This window comes from Periplaneta americana, chromosome 12, assembly GCF_040183065.1.
Source record: "Periplaneta americana isolate PAMFEO1 chromosome 12, P.americana_PAMFEO1_priV1, whole genome shotgun sequence".
In the NCBI taxonomy this organism is placed as follows: Eukaryota; Metazoa; Arthropoda; class Insecta; order Blattodea; family Blattidae; genus Periplaneta; species Periplaneta americana.
In genome coordinates, this window is record NC_091128.1 from 54,095,713 (window position 1) to 54,117,611 (window position 21,899).

At 34.2% G+C, this 21,899-nt stretch overlaps 1 protein-coding gene across 1 annotated transcript in view; it reads left to right on the plus strand.

Moving 5' to 3' along the window:
- LOC138710439 (WD repeat-containing protein 13-like) overlaps window positions 1-21,557 on the plus strand; it is a 40,069-nt gene extending 18,512 nt beyond the window's left edge. Inside the window, exons 2-10 of the mRNA XM_069841332.1 lie at window positions 1,136-1,191; window positions 3,106-3,228; window positions 8,028-8,195; window positions 8,281-8,434; window positions 12,689-12,855; window positions 14,940-15,083; window positions 18,869-19,047; window positions 19,798-19,916; window positions 21,292-21,557. Of these exons, the coding sequence (XP_069697433.1) occupies window positions 1,136-1,191; window positions 3,106-3,228; window positions 8,028-8,195; window positions 8,281-8,434; window positions 12,689-12,855; window positions 14,940-15,083; window positions 18,869-19,047; window positions 19,798-19,916; window positions 21,292-21,503 (1,322 nt within the window). The 3' untranslated portion in view covers window positions 21,504-21,557. The remainder of the gene's footprint in view (window positions 1-1,135; window positions 1,192-3,105; window positions 3,229-8,027; window positions 8,196-8,280; window positions 8,435-12,688; window positions 12,856-14,939; window positions 15,084-18,868; window positions 19,048-19,797; window positions 19,917-21,291) is intronic.
- Window positions 21,558-21,899: the final 342 nt, after the last annotated feature.

Below are 21,899 nucleotides of genomic sequence, written 5' to 3' on the forward strand. Positions count from 1 at the left end.
TTTGACTGTTTTTTAATTGAAATTAAATACGAAGTATGTAATTGTGCTGAATGAATTTATTAGGAAACTAGACTCCATCTCGAAGCATTTAACTTGTAACACTCACTTCTTGAATAATGTATCCTTGAGGTGCTGTCCATTGTTGCAATTGTTTCTGAAGAAATTTATTAGGATCTCAAAGCAATTAATACAACACTTAGTTTTGGAATAATGTGTCCTTTAGGTGCTATCCATTGTTGTGAACACATTGTTGCAATCGTTCCCGAAAACTTTGCGTGACTCTCTGCAACATTTCAGGAGGAATTACTGCAACTTTATTCCTGATATTCTGTTTCAATTCTAACACAGCTCTTGGTCGGTTTGCATACACTTTGCTCTTGAGATATCCCCAGAGGAAAAAATCACAGATGTTGAGGTCGGGGAATCTTGGAGGCTATTCAACGTGTGAGATCATTTTACCTGGGAACATTTCACAGAGGACTGTAATTGAAATTCCTGCAGTGTTTATATATTGACTGCCGAGGACTAGAGCGCTGTACACATTCAGTGTTTTCAGGACTACACACAGTAGATGGTCTTCCTAGAAGTTTCTTCTTCAAAGCAGAAGCCGTTTGTCTGAAATCAGCCACTCACAACTTTACTGTATTGCAGATCAGAACACTTGTTATGATTAATATTGAAGTGCCGATGAAATCCAAACTGGGTTACAACCACAGACTGTTTTTCAACACTGACTCCACCACAAAGGCATGATGTTCCGCCCAGTCCAACATGACTACTAAAAGACTTTGAGTCAAACATCACATGTGCTCAAGAACAATCCCCCATTCCGAGCAGTTTCAGCCACAGTAGTATTTAAAACCTGTCACAAGACTCAACATTTTCGAAGTTTAGCTGTTGGTACCGTTGAATGCGTCTAAGTGATGTGAGTCTGCCTGCAAAGCCTCGTGAACCACAGTTTAATATTAATCGTGGAAAAGTAAGAATTTCAGTACAATGTAAGCTCGCAATTAATGGCGACAAAAATAGTTCTTTTCATTCTCCTGTAACATTTTTATTTGCATCTTAAGTGACAATAAGCTACTGCATATGTATTATAACTGGCAAATAATAATTATTTTTGTTTCTTTTACAGGAACACTTTACATAAGGAGGAGGAACCAATTGTTGAGGGAGCACACCAAAGGGGAGGTATTCCATTGCATTTGCTCAGCTTATGATTTTATTTTAAAATGTAAATTTGTTAGAAGTCATTAAAAAAAAAATAATACCGATAAATATACTGATAATTATGCTCAGTGATCTGTACATTAATTTATTGTGCTTCCTGGAAAGCTCAAACAATTTTCTGCTCCTTTTATGAGTAGGTTTGTTGATAATAGTTGCTTAGAAAGTAGTTCACCTGATTTTGTACAGCATTCAATTGCATCTAACATTGCCAGTGATGCTGGCAACTGCTGAAAGGCCATTTTCAAAACTTAAATTGATCAAAACTTTTTAAGGAATACAATAATAGAAATCAGATTAGGTGTACCGAAAATGAAACACGCTGTAATCTCAATCTTGAAGAAGTAATGGATAGACAAAGACGCTTTGGAAAGCTGTGAAACATGCATACGGATGTAGGTCTGTGTTTATCTGTGCAATGTTTGAGTCAGGTACAAGTCCAGCTCCTAGTCTGATAGACAACACAAGAAGGAACCATCATATTTCGGCGAGGTATCTACTTATTGTATTTATTTACTTTATTTCACTTTATTTTAAATTCACTCTCAATTACTTATTCAAGAAGGTTAGACTTTAAACATCTAACAATGTGTAGAACCGAAGTCCATAAATCTACAAAAACATCTGTTCATAAAGATAGGGAAAGTAACATTCCTTAAAATAGGCTTATTAAACTTAAATTTTCAAGTGTCTACCTACATAAGTGTGCATTGTTGTCATTGTAAAGAAATATTTCAACTATATTTCTAAAATCAAATAACGGCCCTGTAAGCTGTCTTGCAGGAGATCTCCCAACAATCTTAGTTTCGCCACTAAATCAATAATAATAATAATAATAATAATAATAATAATAATAATAATAATAATAATAATAATAATAATAATAATAATGTATTGGGTATACTACATGTTTTCTTTTGCAAGTGGGATGTGCATCATACACTATTGTCATTTTCTTGTGACACACTAGCAGATCATTGGTTAACTGCATCTTGCTCATGCAAGATTTGAAAGATGCAGCTACAACATTTTGCATTACAATTGAAAACAGAAAGTTGGAATGGTTAAGAGTTGATAATATTCATTACTACTACTACATAATATGGAGCACTAGCCATGGTTGGAGAGAAGAAACTAGTTAGTCAATAAAAGATTGAAATCTTATATTGAGGAAACTGGAAGAACTTGACAAGCTATACATTCTTCATTGAGTTGTGCATGAGAAGGCCTTTAGTGCAAAAAATGGCGAAAATGAAACACTTTAGATGAATTAATTTTTTTAATAGGTTATTTTACAACGCTTTATCAACATCTGAGGTTATTTAGCGTCTGAATGAGATGAAGGTGATAATGCCAGTGAAATGAGTCCGGGGTCCAGCACCTAAAGTTACCTAGCATTTGCTCATATTTGGGTTGAGGGAAAACCCCGGGAAAAACCTCAACCAGGTAACTTGCTCCAACCGGGAACTGAACCCAGGCCACCTGGTTTCATGGCCAGACGCGCTAACCGTTACTCCACAGGTGTGGACACTTAGGTAAATGTGGTGGTGAAAGCTACTAATAAAATAAAAAGGATCTCACTTCAGAATCGTCAATTTATGCAGTTAATGAAGGAAATATGAAAGAAATACAATGATATACTAGCATATTCTCAGTTGATCAGAGCACGTTCAACTTATCTCCTAACCTATTATCTCTTGTAGGTATTTTTAAACAGAACAGGTTCATTGTGGGTAATGGCTAATGTCTAGCTTTTGCCAGTGAGTAATATATCTATTATCTGTATCTAATCTATTAATAAGTATTAATAAAGAGTTATGAGGTATGAATTTCGTAATAAAATTTCTTCAAAATGAAACCTTTTCCTTTTTCATATAGGATTCATTGGTGCGAAAGCAGTACCTGAAGATACGCAGCCAGCTGCTACAGCAGCGATATGGAGTGTCATGTGATCAGAGTAGCAATCGTAGCCGTAGCATCAGTGCAAGGAGCAGTAGCAGGGTAAGGATTTTGTTTTTACAACGTTGATAGTAACGGTTTCCTTTGTAACGTGTTGCATGGGGAATTAGAATCGGAAATTTCATCTGTATCATAAAGAAAATGAGATGGAAAAGAGTCGTAAGTTGCTTTTGCAACACGTTTATTTTGAAAAATAACTTCTGTTTTCTCATCTTGTGCCAGCATAGATTCGGCATTTCTTCCAGCAGTTACCTTCATCCTCTCTACTTCGCACATTAAAATCTCGCCATAGGGGACAAAATAACAGCACTATAGTTTACTTTAAAAAGTTGTACTGTGTCCTGTTGCTATTTACATTTAGTTTTACTAGTTCATTTGTTTATCTTATAATTAATTGAAACACATACACTTACTTACTTATGGCTAAGAAACCGGAGGTTCATTGCTGCCCTCACATAAATCCGCCATTGGTCCCTATCCTGAGCAAGATTAATCCAGTCTCTACAATCATATCCCACTTCCCTCAAATCCATTTTTATATTATCCTCCCATCTACATCTCTGCCTCCCCAAAGATTTTTTTTTCCTTCTGGCCTTCCAACTAACACTCTATATGCATTTCTGGATTCGTCTATACATGCTACATGTTCTGCCCATCTCAAACGTCTGGATTTAATGTTCCTAATTATGTCAGATGAAGAATACAATGCTTGCAGTTCTGAGTTGTGTAACTCTCTACATTCTCCTGTAACCTCATCCCTCTTAATCCCAAATATTTTCCTAAGCACCTTATTCTCAAACACCCTTAACCTCTGTTCCTCTCTCAAAATGAGAGTCCAAGTTTCACAACCATACAGAACAACCGGTTATATAACTGGTTCGCCTGGTTGGTGCAGTTGGTATAGTGCTGGCCTTTTATGCCCGAGGTTGCGGGTTTGGTCCTGGGCCAGGTCGACGGCATTAACAGGCATTTTCCATACTCATTATGTGTTTAATTTCCTCCCAAGTGTCATTTATATTTGTTACTGTTGCTCCAAGATATTTCAATTTTTCCACCTCTTCAAAGGATAAATTTCCAATTTTTATATTTCCATTTCGTACAATATTCCGGTCACGAGATATAATCATATACTTTGTTTTTTTGGAATTTACTTCCAAACCTATCTCTTTACTTGCTTCAAGTAAAATTCCCGTGTTTTCCGAAATAGTTTGTGGATTTTCTTCTAACATATTACGTCATAGACAAGCAGCAGATATAACCCGTTCAATTCCAAACCCTCTGTGTTATCTTGAACTTTCCTAATAGCATACTCTAGAGCAAAGTTAAAAAGTAAAGGTGATAGTGCATCTTCTTGCTTTAGCCCACAGTGAATTGGAAAATCATCCAAAGGAACTGACCTATATGGACTCTGCTATATGTTTCACTGAGACACATTTTAATTAATCAAACTAGTTTCTTGGGAATACCAAATTCAATAAGAATACTTACTTACTTACTTACTGGCTTTTAAGGAACCCGGAGGTTCATTGCCGCCCTCACATAAGCCCGCCATTGGTCCCTATCCTGAGCAAGATGAATGCAGTCTCTACTATCATATCCCACCTCCCTCAAATCCATTTTAATATTATCTTCCCATCTACGTCTCGGCCTCCCTAAAGGTCTTTTCCCCTCTGGCCTCCCAACTAACACTCTATGCATTTCTGGATTCGCCCATACGTGCTACATGCCCTGCCCATCTCAAACATCTGGATTTAATGTTCCTAATTATGTCAGGTGAAGGATACAATGCGTGCAGTTCTGCGTTGTGTAACTTTCTCCATTCTCCTGTAACTTTATCCCTCTTAGCCCCAAATATTTTCCTAAGAACCTTATTCTCAAAAACCCTCAGTCTCTGTTCCTCTCTCAAAGTGAGAGTCCAAGTTTCACAGCCATAAAGAACAACCGATAATATAACTGTTTTATAAATTCTAACTTTCAGATTTTTTGACAGCAGACTAGATGACAAAAGCTTCTCAACCGAATAATAACAGGCATTTCCCATATTTATTCTGCGTTTAATTTCCTCCCGAGTGTCATTTATATTTGAATTTTTCCACCTCTTCAAAGGTTGAATCTCCAACTTTTATAGTTCCATTTCGTACAATATTCTGATCACGAGACATAATCATATACCTAGTCTTTTCGGGATTTACTTCCAAACCTATCTCTTTACTTGCTTCAAGTAGAATTTCCGCGTTTTCCCTAATCGTTTGTGGATTTTCTCCTAACATATTCACGTCATCCGCATAGACAAGAAGCTGATGTAACCCGTTCAATTCCAAACCCTCTGTGTTATTCTGAACTTTCCTAATGGCATATTCTAGAGCGAAGTTAAAAAGTAAAGGTGATAGTGCATCTCCCTGTTTTAGCCCGCAGTGAATTGGAAAAGCATCAGATAGAAACTGGCCTATACGGACTCTGCTGTAAGTTTCACTAAGACACATTTTAATTAATCGAACTAGTTTCAATAAGAATATCATATAAAATTTCTCTCTTAACCGAGTCAAACGCCTTTTTGAAATCTATAAATAACTGATGCACTGTACCCTTATACTCCCATTTTTTCTACAATATTTGTTGAATACAAAAAATATGTTCAACAGTCGATCTATTACACCTAAAACCACACTGATAATCCTCAATAATTTCATCCACATAAGGAGTTAATCTTCTCAAAAGAATATTCGACAAAATTTTGTATGTTATCAATAAAAGTGATAGGCATATTCTTCGAAAGTTACTACTGTTAGTTTTTTTCTCCTTTCTTAAAAATAAGTGCAATTATGGACTCCTTCCATTGTTTTGGTACAATTTCCTTCTCCCAAATAGCATGTATAAGCTTATAAATTTCACTAGATAATGCATTCTCACTCTTTTGCATTAATTCTGCTGGAAATTAATCAATACCTGGAGACTTGTAATTTTTTCAGATTTTCTATCGCAATTTTGACTTCAGAAAGTGTGGGTTCAGGTTTGTGCTTGAATTTCATTCCGATCATTTCTATTTGGCCTGTGTACATTTAGTAGTTGCCCAGAGTTGTATTTCTATCTGTTCAGGATGGAATGAGAGTCTGCAAGCAAGTCAATATTCTCATCCTTGATCACGTTTACTCTTGCCTAATATCCTTTCTTAAATTGCTTTATGCCTTTATATAAATGTTTAATGTTTTTATTCTTACTATTTGAAGAATCCACTGCAAGAATGATGGATGTCATTTGGAATACATTTTGCAGGAGAAGCGATTGAAAGTTTGAAATGCTTAGTGCTCAAAGCTTAACTGTGATTTTCCGATCATTACTGGACAATGACTGTCAGTGTTAATGCCATGTAACTCTCTATGTACATTCTATATGTCTTAAGCATTGACAGTCTTGGTTCATTTTCGAGAAAAAAGTGACATCCATCATTCTTGCAGTGGACTCTTCATTTGTTTCTACCTCATTCAGTTTTTCCTTCAAGTAATCTCTCTTTTTGTTCCTATGTGTATGACTTGCTTCTCGTCTTTCATTGAAATAATTCTCTCTATTCCCCTGAACTGGCTCCTGTAAGAATTTCAATTTTGCCTGTTTCCTTCTTTCTACTATAATAGAACAATTTTCATCAAACCATGGTTTCTTTTTCTTATTTTCATAATAACCTATGCTCTGCTCAGCTGCAATTTTTATATTATCTCGGTTATTTTCCCACACGCTATTAACATCTAAATCTTCAATGTCATCGGAACTTGCTAAAGCAGCAAACCTATTTGAAATTTTAATCTGATAATGTTGCTTAGTTTCCTCGTCCATTAATTTCGGAATATTGAATCTTCTAATATTAATTTGTTGTTATACTCGCTTGGCTACTGATAATCTTTCTCTTAGTTCTCCAATTACCAAATAATGGTCAGAATTACAGTCTGCCCCCCTGAAGGTTCGAATGTCTACTATACTAGTATGTCTTCGTTTATCTATCAAGATGTGATCTATCTGGTTGTGTGTCAATCTATCTGGAGAAGTCCAAGTATATTTAGATATATATACCGGTATCCTTATAGGGGAATGTTGTACTTTTGACAATTAAATTTTTTGATGTGGCAAAGTTGACTAATATAACTCCATTATCATTACTAGTTATGTGTAAGCTGTATTTTTCAATAGCTGGTTTAAAAATATCCTACTTTAGCGTTGAAATCTGTTCTACATTTTTCTTTGTTAAGTATTGCTTCTACATTTATATTAACATGAAGAAAATCTGAGCACCAGGAATAAGATAATTTCCGTGGTGAATAATATTACAGTGGATTATTTTTTGTCTTCCTATTGACCTCGTTTAAGACATACTGTATGTCATAGTAAAGTTAGTCCATATATTTCCATTTAAAATACAGAGACTTTTCTGGCAGGAATTATCCATAGGAGTGAGAGACGCCCAGTTTTATTTAGTCCTTAGACGCTTTTTACGAAAAGATGGCCGTGAGGAGTGAAAAGTAACACAAAATAATATCATATTTCTGTAGCATCATTCAGTCTCATATTAACTTGAGTTTGTAAAAATATTTTACTGTTACTTTGATATTTAAATCAAATTTAATATCGTAAAATTTCTATTAATTTTATTAGCACGTAACAAACGATTTCTCTGATTGATTTTATATATGAAATTTAATACTCTTTACCTGTTTTCCAATCTGTCATCAGTTTCAAGTAGCTGTACAGCTTAGTAATTGATACAAGCTATTTTGTGCTTGAATGTAGTGAAAATATGAAGATAAAGGTGAAATAAATAACCAAAAATTATATATTACATGATATGGTTCCAGATAAGTGAATCTCCAGAGATCTCACGATTTCCTTCAGAAAACAATTTCATGAATGAGCAAGGAACAGTAGTGCCAACAAAACAGGCTGAAGCATCGCGTGCAATTGTTGGTGGTACAACAATAGCAGAGAACTATGCTTTTGTTGGTGTTCATCACATATTTGATCAGGTATGCTATTCATAAATTACATCTTAGGAGTTTCTGTGAAATGTAAGAGGGTTTTACATTTTAAAGTCGACATCTTTTATTTCAGCACACAGCTGGTGTAACAATGTTAAAGTTTGCCAACAATGATCGTTCCCGCCTTTGCTGTGCCTCGTTTGATGGTACTGTGTCCATATGTAACGTGACTGCAACTCCACCTTGCATTGAAGTTGTGCTAAAAGGACATAAGAAAGGCGTTACTGGTGAGACCATTATTAATATATTAATATGTAATACATTGAATTGTTTTCCAGTGCTTAGAGCTGTGACCAACTAAGACCTCTCCATCAGTTTGTTACCTTGGTGAAACTGTATTCTATTTTTTCAGAAGGCACCAGCAAAGAGGAATTTATTATTCTCCTTAATAGGATAATAAACAACGATGAAGACTATAAGAGTTGCAGGGACAGGATTCTTTTACAATCCAAAAATCTAAGACAAACTCCCCAGCTTTACTTCCCTTCCTAAGGAATGTATACTAAGAATGCCCATCACTCTTTAAGATCTATACCAGGCATGCCAGAAATCAGACTCTAAATGTGCAGTTTTGTGCGCGGATTGCTGGTCTGTGCAGACTGCATCATTCGAGCGTTGCTCTTACCCTTTCTTAGCTGGAGGGGTGTACAATAATCTATTCTGTGCTTCTAGGGTTGGATTAAATAGGCATTTGGATATTATAAACACACAAACACACTTAGCAGAAGGAAAAAAAACACGGTTATTATCAGTGTCTATACTTGAAAATTGTAATACAAGAAACTTTAGGCTTACTCAGTTATACTTCACGAAGTAGTGGTTTATAAAGCATAATTTATTAATATGATTTTTATATAATATTTGAAGAAAAAAAATATTGCAGTAATTTCGAAACAACAAGTATTTCATTTTACGTAGTAGGTACTAATTATTTTAAAGTAATAGACCCTACTCTTTCATTGTTCGTCGAGCATTATTATTTATTGGGACCATTGGTACACAAATCTTGAAGAAAATATTATACTCCCAATTAATTAGATGCAGTAGGACATTGTGAAGTTTTTACACTAAAATAATTTCATTGCTGTATGTCAATATAAATTAACATTAATATTAATAAAAGAATATAAATTAAGCTTAGAATTTAAATTCACATATAGTTTATTTGGAAAACGTTGAGAGCAAGTATCAACAAGTTGGGAGCGTTACTGAAAGAAATTAAAAGTGTAGTTCACAAGCTGTGAAGCGACGATATTCTATTTGTCAGGTTTAAAAGTTTATTAATGTAAGTATATTAGCATAATATAGTGACGTGAGATGGAAAATTTGCTATTATATATTTTTCCAGAAAATTTTTCCGCCTTGCAAATAGTTGTTTTCTTCTCTCCTTACAACCTCAAGAGCTTTACATGTATTCCTCACTATATTCTCATCACTTACCAGCTTATGAAATGAAAGCCGTAAGTCGTCTAATCTTTGATGGCTGTGTTAGTACAGACTCCTAAACAACGCCATTGTCAAGTTTGTTTTGCCGTGAGAGCACTGATTAAGAAATAAACACTGGCAATATCATATTTTGAGAACTTTACTAATCTGATCTAAACTGTCACCTCCCAACACTATTGCCTCGACATGGGCTGATGAAAGCTTTTCATTTTAAAATAATTATTGTTGCCTGAGGAAAATATTATAACAATTATGTTATATGATTCGTAATTTCTCTTCTTCATTATCTGTGAACTCTTCACTTTATTTATTATAACTCATTCACTGACACAGCCAAATCAGCACCCATACTGAAACTGTGTTACTGAAACAAAAGCTGATATGCTGTTGCAGGTCTGTATAGCCCTGTCGCATTCCCCTCCAAGGCGATTCACTCCCTCCAGGTAGGGGAATAGAAAGTGCACATCGCACAGAGACTACTGCACAATGTGCGCGACTGCACAATGTCCAGGGTTTTGGCATGCCTGATCTATACAGTCAAGGGCGTCCACAGGGGGTAGCCAGTGGTAGCAAAATTGATAATTAAATTTTCTAATCGTAAGATATTTAATCGGTTATATCTTAAACATCAATGTAGTAGGCCTATAGACACGAGAATCTTGATTTTATAAATTTTTTGCACATCGAAATAATGCTGTGCTTGAGGGCTAGCTTCTGTTCTTTCAGGCTGCAATGCCTAATGTATTGCTATCTCTGAGATTTTTATTTTTTACGTGTTTTCTCTCTCTCTCTTTACTTGTTCAATACATGTTTTTTCAAACCCTCAGTAAACAATTCAACAAAAGCAAGTGCTTTAAACTACGAATGCATGCACAAGGTAATTTAGATTTTAGTACTGGCTATTTTTCATATTCACTTTTCTTTCTCCTTTCCATCCATTTCCTCTTATTTTCTAACCATCTTTCTACCACTGAGATTGGATCCTGTAAGTGCCCTTGTATACAGTGCATCATAAAGAAAGCATTTTTGCTGTTACTGTGTTCTTGTAGGGGTCATTCCATGCCAACCCAACCAAAGAGTGTTGCAGAAACACCACCAAATTGGCTTTTTTTTCAAGGTAGTTCACATTAAAGAGCTTGTAAACCCAGCAGGAAAAGCATTCATTGCAATTAGTTTAGGAACCCGGGTTGTCCAAATTTCTGAAATCCGTACCTTTTTGGGAAATAATATCACATCCATAGTAAAGTCGCAATATAACCATTACAGTTAATGCGACTATAAATAAAGCCAAAAAAAAAAAAAAAAAAAAAGAAGAATCATCAATCATTGCATTTATTTTTACACATTTTATCAATGAGTATTGTGGTTCATTATTGAAAAAAAAATTTCCTAACACTGTTTAAACTGAACAAAAGAATTTTGCTCCGACAGTGTGTCCATTATGGTTTTATGTGCGCTGAATCCGAAAATGCATCTCTTTTCTTCGTCTCACGTAAGATTTTTAACATGTACTATGATTTCACTTTTCGATAAATGCTCTCCCAGGAAACATTTGGTGCAAGTCAGGGGTTGTAAACCAAAACGAAAGCTAATGCATTTTATGAGTTTATGACCTATTTCCGGTTTCTTATGGTTGTTAGCATGTTATTTTGTACTTCTAATAAATAAACAGATATTGGTTCCTTTTATTCAGTCAATTTAATAACAGTTCAAAATGAGATCTATGCATTGAACAAACAAGGGTGTGGCTTTCAATATTTAAAAGAAAAGTTTATCAGTTTGAGTGAAGGCAAATTAAAGAGGGCATTTTCATCTGTCCACAAATTCGAAAAGTTATGGCTGACTCTTTGTTTGAGGAAAAACTTTCTGTTGCAGAAAAAATGGCATGGCGCACTCTCAAAAATGTTTGCTCAAATTTCCTTGCAAATTATAGGGCAGACAACAACATCGAACTTGTGGAAACCATGTTAAGTGAATATGAGAAAATGGGGTGTAATATGTTTCAAAATACACTTTCTACATTCTCATTTGGATTTCTTTCCTCCTGACCTTGGAATGATATGCGATGAGCATGGAGAAAGATTTCATCAAGAAATATCTGAAATGGAAAGGTGATATAAAAGAAGATCATCATCCAGCATGCTTGCAGACTATTGGTTGTTCCTTGAAAAAACAATCAAGGGTTTGGTTGTAAGCACAAGTGGAGAAGAGTTCAGGGCAGAAGAAGATATCAGATGACAGACGACATTAAGGGAACACACAGGTGAAATTACTAAATCTTACAGTTTTCATTTTTTTTCTCAAAGACCAAGGACACCAGAATAAAATTATGTGACACGTTTCCTTATTAAGATGCAATATAGGGCAGGAATTTTTTTCAACGTGATTTTCTTTAATTTTCGACGTGTGGAACCATTTATATATAAATTAATTAAATTAATATATAAATGGAACCATTTATATATAAATTAATTAAATTAATATATAAATGGTTCCACACGTCGAAAATTAAAGAAAATCACGTTGAAAAAAATTCCTGCCGTTTATTTCATCTTAATAAGGAAACGTGTCACATAATTTTATTCTTGTGTCCTTGGTCTTTGAGAAAAAAAATGAAACTGTAAGATTTAGTAATTTCACCTGTGCGTTCCCTTAAGATATGTGAATCATATGCAGAGACTAAGAGGAAGGCAGAAAATAGGAAAGATTGAAGAATGCTGGGTTTGCAGTGAAAGACCTGCCCATGGGCAGAACACTTATGTAGTCTTTCGCCAATTGTTTGTAGCAGTCCAATTGCATCTCTCATACCTTTTCCATTCCTGAAGCCAAACTGCTCTTCTTCCAATTGTCCTTCCATTTTATGCACCATTCACATTTTGTTTTTAGAAAGATAACAGTCCCTAAAAAAATTGAATTTAGCATGTTTTTGCATATAAATCCTGGCCCCAGTTATTAGGCAGAGGAAGGTTAGTGGGATTACGAGAAAATCATACAGTGTTCTACATGATGTGTTTTGTATATTGGTTTGATTACAGGTTGTGATTGGTCAGTATCTAATGATTTAATGGTTACCTGCTCTTTGGATACAACACTATGTTTATGGAATGTCGTCAGCCAGAAATGTTTACGTATTGTAAAGGATCAGATGGGTGCAGAGATGTTGTCCTGTCTTTTTCAACCAGCCAATAACAACATGGTAATCGTATCCTTTTATTCACATAATTTATCAAAGTATTATCCGTCATTTTTACTTTCCTTTCCTTGAAATGTTAACTTTCATTTCGGATTACTCTAATTTCTCTTTCCTCATTATCTGAAGTACAGTTGAGTGTGGCAGAAGCTATCAGTGTCCCTGATAAAACTAGGCTACTGTACTCCAACCACGAGAGTCTCCAGGGAATGAAACGAAGTGGGGTGATGCAGTGAATGAATGTTGATGTCATAAGGTCACACACGTGGGTACTCGCATCTCTATTGGCTATCTCTCAAAGCACAAACCATAACACTGATATATACATTTTTATACTACCCTAGTTACAAAATTAGATCACTGTTAATCTCCTGGTCTTTTAATCCCTCCATACAGGAAACATATGCAGGAGAGCGCATGATTTTTAAACTGACGTTATAACTCTAATATTATCTATCTACTTCGCTCCAATAGATGACGCAATAGTAAGCACATTCCTTTTACGGTTTATCTCCTGGTTGGAGAACAGTATAGGTTCTAAGTGAATGGAAGAAACATGACATTGAAAGAACATTGTTCGATACTCTGGAAAAAAGCACAATGTTTAACAAGAAATTACTGCCTTAGATGATTTCAACAAATCCACCATTCGACAAACCATCCATAACTTTTTAAGTCCAAGAAGTTATGGATCCTACAATCTCTAAGTTTCTACTAGTATGTTTGAGGAAGAACAATGGTTATTAGGGTGTATTGAAAAAAAAAAAAAAGTCGAAATTAAGATACATATAGTGCGGGAAAGTTATTTCACCTAATAATAAAGCACAAAAAAATCATAGCTCTAGATTAAATTTTCAATGTTCTACTGAAATATCACATTTTTTTTTTTTAATTTGGCACTTAGCACTTTTCTGCTGTTAAATATCCGATACTAAATGACATTATTAAGGAAAGCTGCCCGTACAACTGTCTTAATTAACATATTCTTTGACAAAGCTCTATCATTGTCTTTCTCTTGAGAAAGACAACTTTTTACAATAATTCAGGTTCGCAATAATGCAAAATTTAAAAAATGAATAGCCAGAACATAAATGAAAGATACCAAAGTCATAAGTAGAAGAGTGCATTGAGGTGGTAAAGTAACCAAAGTTCACATTGGCTGTTCTAGCAGTAAGTATTTTTGTGTTTTATATGACATTGGTTCAAGGGATGTCAGTTTCTCTATGTTCCTGTAGAGTTAGACATTGGCTGTTCTTCTTGCGTGTAAAAATACAGAACAATTTCATTTGATTGCACAATTTATTTTGATAAAAAATTGAGATTGGGTGTTGTACTAAGCCACGGATATATTCCATCCTATTAAATATAATTTATTATTTAAGAAAACTATATAGTGATAGATTTATTGATATTAGTTCACAAAAGTACAAAACTTAATCATTTAAAAAAAAAAAAAAAGATCTATATACGAAAGTAGTTATACATAATACATTTACTATTTCCTAAACTAATAATAATTTATCGCAAATGTCAATAATTTATTGGTTCAAACTAGCACTTACGTCTGGTTTTAGTGCATGTTTAAACCAATCGTGATAACTATTAAGACTTTAAACCTTATGTATCTGCTCCTTTCCACAATTTACTACCATAAATATTTTTAAATCAATTATTCTTTTTTTTTATACTTTAAACATCTAAATTTATTCTATAACTTTCGTATTTCTGTTTAGTTATAGGTACACTTATGTATGTTAACTAATTATTCCATGTCATCACACTGCATCCAGGTTAGCAGTTGTTGACACATAGCCAGCACACTGCAGTAGCTGAATCGGCATTTTTCAGTGAGTACAGTAGGTCAGTCTAAATTCCTGCTACATGCTTGTCAGCAAGTTATTTGCTTATTTATACATCTTGCCTCATACATGTAAGACACTTGACATATTAAATTTAACTCAATATCAATTACATTTACAACATTCTTTTCCATGCTCACATTTTCGTTTAATTCTGTTCTACTTTTCATTAAATTTATTTTATGTGTAGGCCTAATTTAAGGAAACTATCAATTATCAACCTTAACAACTTAATAGGCAGGAAATTCGCGGGGCATGGTGGAAGTATTGAATGTCTCAACAGGAATATACCCACGTGGTGGCAGCAGTAAACTTGGTGGTAAAGTACTGGCACTTGCTTGTGATGCTAGCGGTCAGTTACTCTGGGCTGGTAACAACAAGGTAATTCGAATTTTATTATTTTTTTTATTCATGTGTATAAAAATGTGTAGTTTATATATTCATTTACATTTCCTTTCAAGATCTGCTATCTGTACGTGCTTTTTCTTCTCTCTGTTCTTCCACTCCATTTACATAATATGCAAACGTACAGAGTTTCCAATCCTGAGTATCCCTAACACATACTAGTCATTTCCCAGTCTGATACTAGACCCTTGCCTATTGTAATGGACTCATTTTCACCATAGATACTACTCCTCGATCTTATGATTAAACTACAGGATTAAGAGAAAGTAGTGCACAGATAGTTCTGTGATTATGGAAGTGAACATCATGGAATTGATAAGGGATTTTTTGTGGAGATGGAGTTGAATATTTAAGGATTTTATAGCAATATATTTTTTTAAACAGAAGTGTTCGAAAATGTAGTAAATTACGTTTGAAATGAGAGGTGAATATGTGGTTGGTTTCTAGTGAAAAAAGGAAACTTAGCAATATAAAACATACAATATGATGTTATGTGAAATACACATAATTTGTATTAACGGAATAAACACAAAAAATAGTAAAACAGAACAAATAATATGAAATAAACACACAGGTTTTGTAATGTAACTTCGTTTGTATATCCACCATTACAGTAGCTTTAGGAGGATAGCAATGGCAAAGGAAGCTTTTATTAGAAAAAAAGCGTCTTCTGCGGACCTCTGGAAACAGAATTAAGGAAGAGACTAGTAAAATGCTTTGTGTAGAGTATGGCATTGTATGGGGCAGAAACATGGACATTACAACGAAATGAAGAGAAGCGAATAGAAGCATTTGAAATGTGGATATGGAGAAGAATGGAGTGTGTGAAATGGATAGAGAGAATAAAAAACGAAGCTGTGTTGGAAAGAGTGGGTGAAGAAACAATGATACTGAAAGTGATCAGAAAGAGAAAAAGGAATTGGTTGGATCACTGGCTGAGGAAAACTGCCTACTGAAGGATGCACTAGTAGAAATGGTGAACGAGAGAAGAGTTTGAGGCAGAAGAAGATATCAGGTGATAGATGACATTAAGATAAGTGGATCATATGCAGAGACTAAGAGGAAGGCAGAAAATAGAAACGATTGGAGAATGCTGAGTTTGCAGAACACTTATTTATGTATATCTGTACAGTAGGTTGTAACAGATCCGTACTGACAATATCACTAAATAGCCTTTTCCAGCACTTGAAAATTCTCAAACTTAATTGCTATCATCCATTCTTAGGATATTGACAACATTATTTCGTGATAACCCACCCACTCTTATTGTCAATAGGATGTCAACAATACAAATTCATGATAGTTCATTCTAAAAAAGAACCATCCACTCATTTAAAACACGATATCACTAACACACCCCATCACTATCAAAATACAAAAGCATACCAAAAATCTGACCAAACCAAACCTAACCTCTCATTGATCTCACTCAGACCTTACGAAAACTCTCTTTCTAGGTGAAGCTTCGATATCTTCTCACATTACACTTGGAGAGAAAACCTATTTAAATCATTGAAACCTTTTTACATTCTTCGGTCTCACGTTACTTAAATATCCTCAACTAACCCAACCAACCCATAACGAAATGCAAATCAGACATCAGCCCCGTGTATGGTGTGGGGAGATATCGAAGATTGGCCATAAAAAGAAACAGAGAATAGATCCATGCACGCTTAAACATACATAAGAACCAAGAAAAAATTAAACCTATTCTTCAGTAAGTAAAATAAACATATACCATCCGTTACACATAATTATTACTCTCCAAAAAGGAAAAAGAAACATCAATGTAAAATATAGGGGTTCATGTTACAAGATGATTCAGAATTGGAATCAGAAATCCAATGCTCACTCATTTCCTTCGCTTCATTAGTACCAGCAGCAGAATCCATAATCATTAATCAATCAAGGAAACAATAAATAAAATTTTCTCAAACACAAATAATATAATGATTTACTCACCATCGAAAACCTTGCTATACTGGTATATCATTCAAAGTATATTAATACCAACCAACAATAAAAATTACACACATACCAATCTAACCACCAAAATCCACAGTCATCTAAATAAACTAATACACCAGTAATTGTTATACAATGCTCAATACTTCCCGGCAAACACGAAAAACTAATCACAGTAACTGATGACATCAATATTATGACATCATTCATTTTCCAATCTAGCCAACATAAATTCTTATAAAGTCCTATAGTCAAATAGACCCCAACTTTCTTCTTACAGTGTAATGACACTTTATTTAAATCTTGTTGAAACTGAATGTCCATTACATGAATAAAGGACAATTAGGAAAGCTGTGAACGCATTATGACTGATGTGGATTGCCAACAGGATAGATTATAGTCAACCAAGCTCTAAACATGAAAAATTCTGTAAAATTACTTTTTTCAAATACGTCCATTTTCTTTAAGAATAAATTTCCAGATTTTTTCCTTGATTCCCTGACATTTTCCGATTTTTTCCGTCATTTAACAAATCCCCTTCAAATTTTCCGGTTTCCCATATGGGTGGACACCCTGATTGTCATTTATAGCTTAAAACATTTTTAAAAAGTTTTTAATGTTTCCAGTAAATCCGAATTTCTTCTTATTCATTTTGTTACTACAAAAAGATAAAATATGAAATAAACATTTTACATACAATATTAAACTAGGTTGCAATTAATTGAGTCATTTACGAAAGTAAGGAACTTCACATTCCTTTTGATTATGTAATGTCTATTCTTATAAATATTATCAAGGATTCTCTTCAAATATTACATCATCATCTCTATTTCAATTAATCCACTTATATTATTTGCCTTCAATAATTAACTTTCTTTTTTCTTTAATGTTTCAAATCACATTATATTGTACATGTTTATTGTATTCAGGACCCTTGTGGTCACTCAAATTCTTTGAGCTGATGTCTTTAATGGAAAAGAAAAGAATGAGGAAAAGCATGACTCACCATGTCCCACAAATAAGAGTTGGGAGTTAAAAGCCTATACTTTTTACTTCACTTGTGAACGAAATTAACATGTCTGCCATACAGAAGCTTTTGTATAATGAAATTGCTACATTTTTTTAAAACTCGACACGCACATGAAGACATTCAACAAAAATGCAGCCATTCTGTTGAAAGGGGACTAGCTTCCTTATTTAGTCATTTAATTCAACATATTTCACTGTTTTGTTCAAATGAGGGAGAATGTAAGATCAAAGGGAAAATTGTATGACATGCCTTTCTGAAGAAGGATACTTGCTAAGCCTGTGTATGGAATAGAATATGATAAATAAAACTTAACATTTGGAAGGTTGGATTACTTTCGTCTTCACTTGAACAAAAGAGTGAAAAGGATAATCTACTTACTGGGATCGTTTCAAAGGACTAAATCCACGTAACTGACCATAAAAGGCTGGAAATTATAAATGAAAGAACAAAAAAATGTGAAGGAATTCGAAAAAACGATATGGATCTATTAAAAAAAAAATAAAAGGTAAAATAAACAGAAAATAATTATGGAGTATGTAATAGATTTTTATTGAAAACATCTCGCCTACAATTTTGGTAGATCTCAAGATCCTAAATTTTGAAAAACATAATTTCTGAATAAGAAATATAATGCAATATTATAATAGGAAGAATAAAATAGAAGATCAGCATTAGCAGTAGTAAATCTAAACTACAACTATTTTGTAGCTCTCATGTCGTCATACACTATAAACGAAATTGATTTCTTTGCTTTACTATGTTTCAGGGTACAATAGTTTCTTTTTTATTTGATCTGGAGACAGGAAGGCTCAGCAAACTTCGTCGACTTAATGTGGCTGAGAATTGTCCTATTACCTGCATTTCATGGCGAGCATGGATCAGCCGTGAAGCCCGAGATCCCACCTTGTTAGTCAACTGTGCTGCCAATGTTGTATGTTTATTTAGGTACGAATTCTTCTTTATATTGTTGTCTACTACTGCCGCCGCCACCATAACCCCATCACCACCACAACCCCATCACCACCACAACCACCACCACCTCCTCCTCCTCCTCCTCCTCCTTCTCCTCAAAGCACTTCACTAGTCTCTTCCTTAGTTCTTTTTCCAGAGGTCTGCTGAAGATGCTCCTTTTCCTATTAAAAGCTTCATTTGTCAGTGTTATCCTCCTTTTGACTTTCTGGCAGCAGCTCATGTTACTGCTTATAGTAGGCCTACACCCCAAGTATTATTATTATTATTTATAGTTATTATTTATAATTATTGCGAAGTCTTTTTCCTCGGAATGGGGAAATTTCAGATTAAATATTTTAGGAACAATCTCTGTAAGTAAAATGTCCACATTGTTTAATATGATGCTAGATTGTTTTATTTTTTCACTGTCCTAGATATAGAAACAGCCAATGTTTCGGAGCTATATGTCAGCTTCATTATCAGAGAAAGAAAAGAAAGTAGAACCCATAATTAGGTTCTCTTACATACAAGAGGAAAAAAAAACTCAAACCATGTTGTTTATCACACATACTGTTTTAAATTAAACAATTAATTAAATTACAACTACATAAATAATGTAGTATTACTACTTTTTTGGTCTTTATTAATGCCGGTGGTGGATAAATAAAAAAAAAGTCAGATTCTAATGTGTAAGAAGCTCCATTCGTTTTATCTTGAAATGTTTTTATTGCTTGTTTCTAATAGGGTGGTGGATAAAGAGGGAAGCCTTCAGTTGAAACGCAAATTTTCAATTCGCCACAAGAATTACCTTGTACGTTCCACTTTTTGTCCCATCATGTCCTTCCGACAAGGAGCATGTGTAGGTAAGTTCATAAGTTGTTTTTGGAGACTGTATGAGGCATGCAGTTCCAAAACCCTTTAAATCGATTAGAGCAAATTTTTCAGGAAATGGAAAAAAAAAAAAAAAACTTTTACTTCTTTTGTTTGTACAGTGAAACTTCCCTTAACAGACACTTCCCAATAGTGGACTCCTCTCAATAGTGGATATTTTAAAATTCCCCTGCAAAATAATATTGGCCCTTATGATAAAATTCTTCCAAATAGCGGACATTCTCAATAACGGACTCTGACACTGAAATGTATCTCCCAACAACAATTAGAACTTCCAAATAACGGACAGCGTGAAAGAAAAAAAAGAAAGAGATGGTTGTAAATTAAACGGAATTCTTTGCAACAATCATTATCGTGCATTTGAACGTTCTTGTACTTTATTGAAGATTAGCAGCGCAGTTGTTAGTTGTGATACTGTACGTGAGCAGTCCGTACTTTCTTAGTTTGTCAAGTTGAGTGTTCGGAAGTACAGTCACATTGAAAATGTCACAAAAACGTAAACGTTTGTCACTAAAAGAAAAAGTGGATATTGTAAAGCATAGTGAGAAGGAGAAATTAAGTGTTCGTGAGCTGGCCACATAGTTTAATGTGGGAAAAACTCAGTTTAGTGAAATTTTGAAAAACAAGGATGTTATTTTAAAATCATACACTGAGAATGCAAATGAGAACACAAAAAGAGCTTTTCCTAAAACTGAGGGGCTTGCCATTGACAATTTAACATATGAATGGTTCTGCCATGCTAGAGCAAATAAGATGCCTTTATCTGGGACCTTGATTAGAGAGAAAGCCTTAGAAATTGCAAAAGAGTTGGGTTATTCTAATTTTAAAGCTTCAGGTGATTGGCTAGACAAGTTTCGGTCATGACACAATATTTCCTATAAAAGTGTATGTGGTGAATCTGCTTTTGTTCATCCAGAAATTGCATCTGATTGGGAAAGTAAACTTAGTGATATTTGTATTTTGATGTACTGTATACATACTAACGATTTTCTAAATAGCGGACACTTCTCAGTAACGGACATTTAATTTTTTCCCAGCGGTGTCCACTATTGGGAAGTTTCACTGTATTCTGAAATGACTAGGTATTTAGAGTATATTGGAAAAGTAACTATTATTCATGTGAACTTTTTCACTGTATGTAAAGCTCTTTGAAACATTATTGATATATGGGTCAATATGAGATAAAAATCGTTTTGCTAAAAAAGTGGATTTAGAGGCTTTTGAAACTGTACGCCTCATACAGATTGGAGGATAGTCATGTTATGTAATCTAATTAATTATGTTATGAGTATGATATATTATGTAGATATTTATAAGAAAAAGATTAATATTACCTCTGTTCAACAGTTACAGGAAGTGAAGATTCGTGTGTATATTTTCTGGACATAGAACGAGAAGAGAAGCCATGTGTGAACAAACTCCAGGGACATGCATGTCCTGTCCTTGGAGTTAGCTTCAACTATGATGAGTCACTTTTGGCTACCAGTGACTACCAAGGTCTAGTCATAGTCTGGAAGCGAGAGAAACCTCCAAATAACTCCCCACAGCAGGCCACATAATTATATACATACCTGAAATATTGTAATGCAATACAAATAAAATTATATAGAATCTCAGAGACTTTCAGTGTTAAGAATAATAGGAATTTTATATGGACGCAACAGAAGTTTCATCACGTTTCAGTGAACCTCATAAACATTCTTTGAATTGTTAAAAATTGCATTTAAAACATTCTGGTATTTTTATAAATTAATTAAAATATTCATAATTAAAAGTTGGGTATTATTGCAGTTCTTGAAATAATGAATATTTATATCAATACTTATTTATTTGTAGTCTAGTTATGTTGAAGCTGAAATAACCCCACTTCTGGCTTAGTTTCTGTGACATCATTATCATGGTGGTGGAGATCATTGTTAACTTATAAACAGATAAATAAAAATGTAACAGCTTCT